Source organism: Pseudochaenichthys georgianus, chromosome 6, assembly GCF_902827115.2.
Source record: "Pseudochaenichthys georgianus chromosome 6, fPseGeo1.2, whole genome shotgun sequence".
NCBI lineage: Eukaryota > Metazoa > Chordata > Actinopteri > Perciformes > Channichthyidae > Pseudochaenichthys > Pseudochaenichthys georgianus.
Genome location: NC_047508.1, coordinates 13,801,765 through 13,814,001, shown reverse-complemented (window position 1 = coordinate 13,814,001; position 12,237 = coordinate 13,801,765). Strand labels below are relative to the sequence as shown.

At 39.4% G+C, this 12,237-nt stretch overlaps 1 protein-coding gene across 1 annotated transcript; it reads left to right on the top strand.

Moving 5' to 3' along the window:
* Nucleotides 1-3,028: 3,028 nt before the first annotated feature.
* Nucleotides 3,029-11,337, top strand: e2f4 (E2F transcription factor 4). Its single transcript, XM_034085489.1, has 11 exons — nucleotides 3,029-3,457; nucleotides 5,263-5,372; nucleotides 5,751-5,912; nucleotides 7,585-7,628; nucleotides 7,722-7,786; nucleotides 7,871-8,059; nucleotides 8,314-8,374; nucleotides 8,524-8,670; nucleotides 9,572-9,619; nucleotides 9,733-9,777; nucleotides 9,997-11,337. Exons 1-11 carry the CDS (start codon nucleotides 3,293-3,295, stop codon nucleotides 10,110-10,112), a joined length of 1,152 nt encoding a protein of 383 aa, XP_033941380.1. The 5' UTR covers nucleotides 3,029-3,292; the 3' UTR covers nucleotides 10,113-11,337.
* The last annotated feature ends 900 nt before the right edge of the window (nucleotides 11,338-12,237 follow it).

Genomic DNA, 12,237 nt, shown 5'->3' with positions numbered 1-12,237 from the left:
TGAAGTGCCGCATGCCAAATGATCTTTCTCACAGTCATTGGCAGTTGTGTGGTCTGTTATTTTCGATAGGTTTATTGATTTTGTAAGTGCATTGCTGATAACCAAGATTAGTGAAAGGTTGGTGTTCTCATAATTAATTACAAGTTTAAAAGTGTATTATGTTGCTTTGCATGTGGCCTATATGGATGGAATATAATTATAGATCCATTAGAAAGGGGTCTGCAAATCCCTGTTAATATCAACTGCACCTGCGATCTGGATAAAAATGCAAATACAAAAGTCCTCCATCAAGTTCTCTATTACCAAGAGCGGCAAACTCACCGGTTTCTATGTAGCAGGGTATTTTATGCAGCAGCATCAGGCGTCCATGGAGGTCATTGATGATCTCTTGAACAGGAAACTGCAGAGGCACTTTGAGGACACAGTTGTGTTGCCCTGCCCTGAACTCAAACACAAACTCCTTTTCGTTAGTACTGCTGGCTTTGCCTTTGTTCTTCTTCATGGTCGCACAGCTGTGGGTCCGGGTTGGGAATTTTGAGGAAGAGGAAGAAGCAAAAAGAGAAAGAAGTTGAAAAGGGAATGAGAAGGAAGGCAATGAAAATGAATATGGTCTTTAAAAAATAGGGTGTCTTTATTGCACAAAGCACAATGAGCACCGACCTGGGCTGGCCAGTTAAAACCACATATTGCCTGAAGCTAACCTTACTTAATGATCGTTGACATCTTTACTTATACTGAACAGTTTTCTTTCATTTCTTGCATGAGAATACCCATTTTTTTAAATAATAATGTAATGACTATGACTGTTAAATACCGGTTCCTAATTAAATGTCTGAGAGTCTAATGGTATATAAAAAAGTGAAGTCTTCAAATATGTGAAATGGAAATAAGCAAAGGACACCACCTGACCCCAAACAGTAGACGCACCAGTTAGACTACTTATTTATGAATAGCTTGTTTGACTCTAAGTGGCAAAAGACAAGGGTTTTAAAGTGTTTAAAGTCAATATGTTTAATTTCCCAATCATTGACAGCTGTTGTTGTTATTGTAGCTCTATGCTAGCTAGCAGTGTAGCTAACGTTTAGGTACGAAGCTACAAAAGAAGCAGTGTGTCGTGGACATGTCAGGCTGAGCAACGCTGTTTGCTTTATTTTGGTGAAAATGTACATCTCATATCAGGAATATTTACCTGGGCATGAATGAATATGATGTTTCCGGCTGCAGAGAAGGAGGCTCTCCTGTTTGGTTTAGTCAGCTGACAGCTGTGGTGTAACCGTAGCGGTGTGGAGGAGCACTTTCGCGACATGAGCCGCATGGGCTTAGTATGTTTTTATTTATTATGTATCAGCACTGCTATGTTTGAAATTAAAAGGTTAATCATTTGGATGATTCCATTTGTTTGTTGGGGTTGTTTTCTTTCACGCACAAAGCAGATTTCTAGAGCCACGAATCTGATGACCCTGAAACTTAATTTACCCGAGCGTTTCTCCTTTGACGTGGCTGCCCCCTGCTGGACAAACATGATACAGCCAGTATCGTCTTGATCAGAGAATAAAGAGTTTCAGGGCTTTATTGTCATGTGCACATTAGCTACAGTGTAGATATGGCAATGAAACACGTAAGTCACAGGCTCCTCCAACAGTGCAACATAAGAGATAAGATCTTACGTTTTAATGACTGTGCAAATATGCGAAAAGTATTATTACAATCTCAAATAATAACACATAACTATGATTTATAAATCATAATTCTAAACAATATTTTATCTGTAATATTGTGTGACCTGATCAGCTTATTAGTACTGTCATTCTTTTTTACATAGCCCACTCAAGGATAAGCTATTATAAAACAATACATTGATGTAATTTTAAATTATTTAATTCCACTGAATCCATGTTTGTCACTGAGGGTTGAATTTCAAGGCTTATTTTGCTGTCCTTTAAAAAGATGGAAAAAAATTTACCATAGCATTTATTTTGTATATATAGTATACATGATACAAAATGTTAAGCTAAAGAACACATACATCAACATTTTAACAATTATAAGAACTATACAAAATGACGGTGGGAAATGATGTATGCATTTGTTTGTAGCCTTTATTTAACCAGGTGAAAGCCCCTTGAGATCAAAAGATCTCTTTTTCAAGGGTGACCTGCAGAAGATGCATATAGGTAGCACCTATCTATACTTAAATGTAGTAAAAAAATAACATCAATGACAATAATAATAACAGTAATAAAGTAAGCAGTTTGAGTGTGTAAACTTCTAATAAAATGAAGAACATGGTGAGAACAAAATAATCTGTGTCAGGCATCTGACAACAAGAGCCATTAAGCACCTAAGGGTTAACCAGATTTATAAAATAAATTCTAACACTATTCATGAACTAATAACTGCTTAATTATTCATTAATACAGGATGTGTGGTATTTCAGCACTATCTACATTATAGTACGGTTATATAATTATTAGGGAAGCACTCCTTAAAGGTTAATTAATTAATAATTCGTTCCTCAGCTGTTTATCAATAAGCTGATCATACATTTCTTTATAGCATTTGATAACACATTAAGCTATTAACGTATGGTTGTCAAGCAGTTCGTTTTGAAAATAATCTGACCCACATTCCCCACCCTGTTTCCGTGTTTGAAATGTGACTTGTGAATCAGTCAAAATAAGGCTTTTTCAACTATATTTTATTGGATATCTCTGGAGTTTGTTATTGGTCATGTGTGCGTGTCTGTATTGTGCATGATCGCGTTCATGCTCATGCACGCGTGCGTATGTTTTATTCAAGTTTGAGTAGGTAAGGGGTCGTCAAAAAGTAACACTCCTTCATTCATCCGGATAACTCTTCTCTTTAATCTAAAAATAAAAACCTAATAATTGATATTCACATGGAATACATTGCTGTATTAGAAAATGTTTTTTGAAGTAGATACGTTTTTATAAATATTATTATGAGGTGGTGTGAGTATTTGCCTATACAGTCCATGGTATTTGCACACGCTCCCTGTGACGACTGAACTGTCCCTTCATACCTCGCGTGGCCAACGGCTCTTCTCCACCGATCGCTCGTTCATTGAATTACTGTTTTCAGCCTGTTCAGCGCGATTTACTGCAATAATCTGGAACCAACCAGGCCGGACTAGCTCATTTAACATCTGTTGTTTTGCACACACTTTTCCGGCCTTCTTTTCGTCTGACTGCAGCGTTGAGGCTTGCTTTCCTGGTCTCGCTGGCTGGGTTTGGTCGGGGAGGCAGGGGAAGTACGAAGCTGCTCCCGAGCTATGATGGAGCTAGAGTCGGCCAGTGGCAGAGGCGAGCTGGGGGCTGTGGGGGACTCGCTGCAGCCACAGACTCCCAGCAGGCACGAGAAGAGCCTGGGACTCCTCACCACTAAGTTTGTGACTTTACTACAGGAGGCGAAGGACGGAGTGCTGGATCTGAAAGCGGTGAGCATTCAGTAGAGTCTTTGTTGTTAGCTAGCACATGTCATTTTGAGCCTGCCTGCTGTCGTTAGTTTACATGCACTTTCGATAGCCTGCCTGTTAGCCTAGCCTAGCTGTGTGACAAGCTAATTTGATTGGGTGACCCCTTTGCTAGTGTTTATAGTTTTAATTCACCTCTAACACTTTATTAAACTACTCTAAAATGCGCTGTCGTGGTATTTGGTCTTTCTGGAAGTGAGGTTACAAAGTGAACTTTGAGAACACAGGTCAACTTCTCAGACTCTGCCCCCTGGAGATTCAGAGTTTAAAAAGTGGGTCAGCTTTTGTCGTTCCTTTCTAAGCAAACGCTTGTGCATCTTCACACATGAACAGCCTTTTTTCCTGATTGATAACGTCTTTGTCACTTAACGACATCCATTCAATGCGCTAGTTTCCGGTATGCAATCTAAAAGCATATACTTTTAACCACAATGAATCAGCTTTGTAATTAAAGCTACATATCCATTAACCTACGTTAGCTATGTTTTTCACAGTCAAGGATATTTTTAATTAACCTTCCCAGGAAATGATCACCCTTCCTGCTGAGAAGCATGTGGTGAGAGTCTATAAAGTTACTTATATAAGTAGTTTGTGTGTGTAAACTTCTAATAAGATGAAGTTGTTAAGAGAAGTGGATCTGTTTCTGGCAATGTTTAGCAAATATCACTCGGTACAACATGGGGTTACTCTGATGGCAGACTTATACAAAATGCTAACCCTTGTCCTCCTGCAATATAAATAGAAACATTTAGAAAACCAACTGCCAGCCATGTTTTTCTCAACTGAATCCAGTAAACCAGATGGCAGTTTGACCACTGAAGCATGACTTTTTACTGTGACCTCACTGACACTCATGTTGTCCCTCTGCTTTGTCTTTCACTTTCACCTGCCCATAACAACATACGCCATCCTTGAACATGAAACAGACTGACGTAAAAGCAATTCAAATCAGCCTCTCCTCAATGAAACAGAATAATTGACAGACAAATAATGTGTGTCTATCTTAAATAAAAGGCTTGAAAATATGGCCAAAATCTTATATCCCAATCATGTTGTACCTCAAAAACTATATGAATCATGATATAGCATTTTTGTATTGGTTATTAAACAAATAAATAGTCTAACTCTAAACTAAATAAGCACATGGTACATTTTATTTTTGTATTCTCCCGTGGGACTTGCATAGGTAACCAACAAAAACCAAAAAGAATATTTCACAGCAGATTTTCTGAGCCTGTTATAATGACTTTATAGAACATAATAATGTATCACAATATTTGATTATATCCCTATATAATTCCATCTGAAGACAATTACTATTATATTGAATTATAGCACCGCTCTAGCTCAAATGTTTAGAACATTTTATAACACATATTTTACATACTCTAAGGTTTTATAAAAGAGCTTAATTGTGTTTAGTATTAAAGATGGAAACGTTGCTCGGTCTAAAGTCTGTGTCTTGACATTGATGGATACATTGAAATGGCATTAGGGAAGATGTCTGGGTCTCTATCCTTTGGTGAAAAAGCCTGCACTTATCTGCACCAGCCATATGGTTATCATTAGTTTGTTAAACAGCAAGAGGTCGGGCTGAGGAGGAAGTTGAAATGACAGTCATACTGTTCCATGTGCGGCTCCAGGGCATTGAACTCACCGGCACAGATACAGTGGTCTCTCTCTGTCTGTGTCTTTAGATATGAGCCCACTGAATGATATACTGCCAGTCGTCTTCACTGTTATTTTAATTGCTTTGGTCCTGCCTTCAGGCTGCAGACACCTTGGCCGTGCGGCAGAAACGACGGATCTATGATATCACTAATGTGTTGGAAGGAATTGGATTGATCGAGAAGAAGTCCAAGAACAGCATCCAATGGAAGTAAGTGTTCAGTCAATGTTTTATATATCTGAGAATCGCGAGACAAGTGGTTGATGTCACGTTATCCTTGTGTGTGGTCGCCTGTGTTAATGTGTGAACAACTGACTCTGACTCAGTGACTGTATGTCTCTAGTTGTAACAGTAGAGACATTAATGTTGAGGAGGGTGTGTAGCCATATGAAAAATAATTAGAATCTAATTCTTATTTTTCATTATAGAACTGACCATAGGCTATGCATGTTGTATTTGTCACTTTTCTTGCAAGCTCTTCTCACGGGTAATCATTTCATAACAACGCTACTACTAAATAAACATGAATAAAAAAGACGTTGCATGCTCATGGTCCTGCGAAGCTGACTGTTTGTCTGTGTGTTCCAGGGGCGTAGGTCCAGGATGTAACACCAGAGAGATAGCCGACAAGCTGATCGATCTGAAGGCCGAGCTAGATGACCTGGCTCTGAGGGAGAATGAGCTGGACCAGCAGAGAGTCTGGGTCCAACAGAGCATCAAGAACGTGACCGACGACTCCAACAACAGCCCATATCCTTTCATTTTCAATTCAAGATTCAAAGGATTATTGTCATAACATCTACAAAACTATGGGGAATTATGTAATGTAATCCTTTACTGTTCAGTGTGTTTGTTTAAAACTAGAAATATTTTTTTTAAGAGGCATGCTATGGTCAGTGCTGGTCCATCCGGTTAATTTGGTGTAAACATAGTCGCCACCTGATGGTTCTAGAAAGATTGTTGGGGGAAATGGTGCTCCTCCAAGTCCAGGCAGGCCATCCATTCTGATATTGAGTGGGTGTTTTTCTCAGACGTGATAACCCAAGAAGATGTTAATGAGCTGTTTTCACAACTTGCAGACAGGGCCCCCCCAGCCAGTACTAAAGATCAATAGAGTATCCAAGGAATACACAATAGAATATATAAAGAATAAATGAAAAATCTCTACTGAAGACAAATACACTACAAAAACAGAAACTTATTGACATCAAAAAGGTGAAAGTAAAATGCTTCAATCTGGTGCACTTCGAGCCTAGAGACTAGATCTAGGGAATACAACTCTAAAACACCCATATGAAAAGATCGGTTAACATTTTAATAATCAAATAAGTATGTGAACATAACCAATAACCTACCATAGCGAAAAACAAATAAATGTAACTTAGGCCCATTTTATTTTTTTTGTTCATTCATATCTTATTTTACCTAGTTAACATTTATTTATGCATATTGTTTTATCTCCAGTTTTAAACAATATTTTTGGTTTACTGTCCTATAGTATACATTGAAATGATTTCACCCACTGAGATAACTTAGACTAAAGTGAACTATCTAAACACTCAGAGTCCTTTACCTCACTGAGCCTCTCAGCCTCCACCCATGTTGTGGAAACATCTTCTTCTTATATCCGTTAGAGCAGCTAGCTAGATAATAACAACAGCGCCGGTACCGGTGCACCCTCTCTCTCGCTCCCACGCTCACTGAGCCAACTGAGCCAACATCCCCCACTCAGACAGGGCAAATGAAACGTGTAACCGGGGTGAAAAGGGTGTTACATTTACTTAATTATGAATATTGTCAAGGCCGAAAATTAGGATGAGCGCCAACGGTCAAAAATGTTTTTTTCTCTCCCAGAGCTACCAGCGCAGCGCCCCCCCAGATCTGGCGCCCTATGCCAAAAAGTACCCTGCCACCCTGCTTACAGATAAACAGTTTATCTCCGCTCTTTATGTGTGACTACATCAGTAGAGCTGTGTAAGCCTATTGAACTACTGTAACCTTTAACGTTAACATTGAATACATTTGTAGGCTCCTACATGTTGCTCTGACTTAAGACTGAAGAACAAGGACTACAGTGTCTAACTTTGTTGCTACCTTTTGCAAACATGCATCATGAATCAGTTAGAAATACTTCTCCTGATAAGCTTCATAACAAAACACTGATGCAAGCATGTGACTCCATGGCATAGAGCATCATCAGACACAATGACACAAACCGTGGCGTATATTAAAGAGGCCCTGTTATGCTTTTCTTGGGTTGTCCCTTTCCTGTGGTGTGTGTTTATACAGGGTTGTGTTCATGTAAATGGCCTGCAGGCACTACAATCACCCTGAATGTATATGTGTGTCATTGATGTGTAATGCCTGCCAGCATATTGCTGAGATGATCATTATTGGAATTGGACCCTTAACCCCTTCATACTATGGCGTATATAAAACACGATGACCTCTGCGGAGCCTTCAAAGGTCATTCTTTCAGATGCTCAGTCATTACAGACACTGTTCTCTTTCTGTGACCCACATTGACAGTTCCCTCACCTGCCTGTCCTTCTTCCTCAGGTGACACACTCCTAGCGATCCGTGCTCCCATCGGCACACAGCTGGAGGTCCCCATCCCAGAATCAGTAAGTGATGAGCGTGCTTTTTCTGAGCTCCATTGCTCCAGCTACTGCTTCATCTCATGTCTTGGTTTCTGTGTTCTGGTCCAGATCCTCAACGGACAAAAGAAATACCAGATCCGTCTCAAGAGCTCATCAGGTCCCATCGAGGTCCTGCTGGTCAATAAGGACCCCTCCAGTGCCTCTCCAGTTGTTTTGCCCGTCCCTCCTCCAGATGACATCCTTCAAAGCCTCCCAGCGCCGACACCTACCTCTCAGACGCCCACTGCTGCCCCCCAGGTCCACGCTGATCTCCATTCAATAACTCTATTTGTACATTGACTATCAAAGACTGGATGTTCAGATGTCTGCCTTTATTGAAACTGATAAAGAGGAGTAGAAATAGACCCAAGGCAGCAGCATTTTGAGGTTATGTTTAAGGTAGTGTTCATAAATGCTTTATCACTGTGGGGAAGGAAATGAAACGCTGACTTCTGCTTTTTATTGTCTTCATCATGCAATGTAATGACGTTCCTTCATCTTTCCACCATCAGGTCTCTAAAGCAGCCTCTATAAAACCTGTTACAGCATCCAACCAGACAGCCTCAGTGACGGGTAACAATGATCTTCTTTTTTACTCCAGGAATGGGACTTTCCTAATGCAAAGAAAACAAATAAAAAGATATCCACAGTCCTTTGTTTTTGCTGTTGAATGCCCACCGCACCAGAATGATCTTATTCCCACTCTATTTGTTTCCTTTCAGAAGTGACGAGCACCACGCCACTCACGCCAACACCAGACACCCCCGCTACATTAACTCAGCAGCTCCAGTCTTCTGCCTCTTTGGACGGATCTGTGTCGGCTTCTGCCTCTTCACTGTTTGAACCTATTAAGTCAGATCCCTCTGAATGTGAGCTTTACCTTTTTCTGAAACTTTCATCTGAAATGTCTAAAGTAGAAATGTCTTGAGGTCAGGGTGATGATGATGATGATGGTGGTGATGATGATGATGATGATGATGATGATGATGATGATGATGATGGTGATGATGATTTAATATATTAGCTTGACCCGTTTTAAACCATTTCACTTTTTGAAATTCATTTTTGTTGAGCTTCTTTTCTTTGAAGTTCAACCTCAGCTCCTATAATGCGTTTATATAGAACCGTGTAGCCAACATCTAGATGCTCACACTGTTGAGGCTTAAACATGTCTCAATTGAAACTACTATTTTTGATCCCACAACTATTGCCTCGTAAAATAATGCATTTTTATAAAAACAGGCTTTCAATCTACAGCCCTCCTTTTGTAAAGGTTTTAATATTGAGCCATATTCTAAGGTTCGCCCTCTGAGGCAAATGAATGCTATCTTCTCGGGGTTATTGCTGCAGTGTTGGATTCAATTCACCAACATTCATGTTGCTGATGGTCATTGACATATTTTATACTATGAAGAAAAATCCCCTCGAATTTAGTAAACAAAACATTCAAATTCTGAGGGTTTTCAAAATATTTGGTGTTAAGATCAGAACTGAAGTATCTTAAAAATATTTAACCTCTGTAAAAGTGGGCATTAATACTTAAACTTAAGTGTTTTTTTGACAGGGACATGTTTTGTATATGCATAAGGACAGCGGAGGAACTTTTTAAAGTGAGGCACAAGGGTTTATTTGTTATTTCTTGCTGTTCTGTATCTGTATGGTTTATTGCACTTACTGTAAGTCGCTTGGGATAAAACCGTCAGCTAAATGTCATATATTATAATTTAGTGACTGACGATGTAGCTTAACTGTTTGTTGTTCTTCTTCTAGTGCTGGACTTTCCCAAAGAACTCTCAGATATGTTTGATCCAACAAAAGGTACACTCATCTTGATTATTATATGAATTACATATGTATGTCTCCCGTTGACAATGTGCTAGTTGCCCGTTTACCGACCAGCTGATGGTCATTATGTTCTCTATCTCTGACAGAGATGATGAGTGGAGACCTTTTAGACGACTTGATGTCATCAGAAGGTGAGTTTCTTCACACACCATACCCTTTACCAACCTTTTATTGTTTTGGTTTGTATGCCCTCACATAGGGACTTGTATACACGGATACAAATGATATAGAAAATAATACAAAACGAAAAGGCACACACCATACCCTTCTAATAAAGTTGTACGACTTGTCCGCTCCCCTAAGAGTGACTCCTGGAGGTCTCATCTTCTCTCTGTCTGTTTCGTCTGCAGTGTTCTCGCCACTCCTCCGTCTGTCCCCCCCGCCCAGCGACCACGACTACATTTACAATCTGGACGAGACAGAAGGGCTCTGCGACCTCTTCGACGTGCCCATCCTTAATCTTTGACCCCTAAAAATGTTGTCAGACTTGTTAATCTACCCTAGTGTGGCCCCTCGCTTACAGTGGAGGTGCGAAGAGGTGCAGGAAAGCCAATATGATGACGATGATGATGATGCGCGTTCAAGGACACCTCTGCACCGACACGATAAGCTGAGCTCAGTCAGACAGTAGCTCCTTGTACAGCCTCGTGAAGAAGCACAGGCGAGAACAAAACATTTTACTTACTGCCTTCTCAAGGAAACAGTCAAAACAAATGACAGATATTTCTATTTTTAGATCGTTATGTATGATAAAAACGTCATGTTTGTATATCAGCTTTCCCATGTGCTTGTGAGTGACTGGAGTTTGCATACCTGTGCGTCTGTGTGTGCTTGACTTTTGTATTGAATGCTCTCTTGTGAGATGTCTCCAGCAGAAAAAGAGAAACCCTTTTCCTGCCAGGTAAAGAGTCCCGGCAGACTAACGGAGCCGCTCACGCACGGCTCGAGTCCAAACACCGCTGGTTGAATATGCACTGTCCTCATGTACATAGAGAATATATATTTTGTATTACCAGCAGATCACAAGACTATTGTGTGATAATGAACTACATTTTCAACACCGGCAGAGCAATAGTTTGCAAATAAACAAAGGTTCCAGACACAAATAATCATTCATGAAGTGCTTTGTTTTGAAATATTGGAATTTATCTTCATCAAACCCGTCAAAGTTTTAAGTGTTTTTGTGAACCAGTTGGAGAAAGAGGACATTTATTAAGTGTAGTTACGGCAGCTAACACACTTTGTGACACAAAGAGCCAAGGACCAACATGATGCAGGGATGTAGTGGGTGGGGAGGGTTTAAGAAATGTATGTTTTTATAAATAAATACTTTTTAGATCGAGGAGTTTATTTAAATAAATGTCTCCTCCAACTGGTTCGATAGTGCCACTGCTACTACGACAGGTCTGATTTTGCCTTGGACTTTTTATCATTGCTTTGATAAATATGTAACAACTGGAACACGTCATAAGAAAAGCTTTCCCCCCCCCTCGCCAAAATGATTTCAATTATGTATATGAATACCATTGTACTCAGTTCATTTGTATGTAAAGGGTCATGTGTGTATTTTTTACTGATGCACTGAATATAGTAACGATGTCATGGAAAACACTCCTGTATTTTTCTTGTTTTTGTATATTTTGCAAAGATTAAATAGTTTTCTCAGATTCTCTGAAAAGACACACTGCTTATCAGTCTACATTTTATTTTTCAAAAGCTTTTATTTGTCTCTGTGCGTGGGACAGGTGAGTCCAGGATGTGTTATTCATCCAAGTACAATATGGAGATTATTCATATTTCTACAGTGCTTCTTTTGATGTAATAGCCTCCTGTTTTCGCCCTGGATGTGTTGTACTGTTTATATCCTTACCGCTTGAATAGAATAGCATTTATTTTTTATTCTGGATATAAATATTATAACTGCTACTAATTCATAGCTTTTGAATTTCAAACACAAAACCTGCTGCTTAATCAAAGCATCCTGTTTCATTGTTGCACTTCCCATCACACATCATCTTATCTGGTCCGATCAGCAGCCAGTCATTGTGTTTGGACAGTGCCAGGGAGTTCAACAGTACTGGGGGCAATGGATTCTGTGTGAGACTCAATCCTACTATTGCCAAGCTGGAGATGCATCAAACGAAACAAAATAAAAACTCTTCTCTGGTATTCTTTTGTGAATTGTATAGTTTCCTTGGTTCCTTGTACACTCAACATAATAATGTCAGTTGTACACTTGAATGGCAGGTTACGATAGAGCTATTTATAGAAGTCAGTGGTGTTGGCATCTGATCATGAAGGCTTTTTCTCCAACTGCTCATGCATTTATCAAATGAACGCAGTTTCCATGCACATATTTATACACTCATGGTTAACGATGAAGGTATGACACTTCTGAGATCTCCCTTAACATTGGTCAACAATGACAGTCAGTCATTTGTAAGGTATATGCTTCAAATACTACATCTTTTTAAAGCCTTATGTTATGATGCAAGAGGAAATCCTTTACATGCATAGCAAACATACTCATAATAAATTGGTTTGATGCCAAAATCTAATTTATTTTGTAGTTAAGAAATGTGCATTTCCTT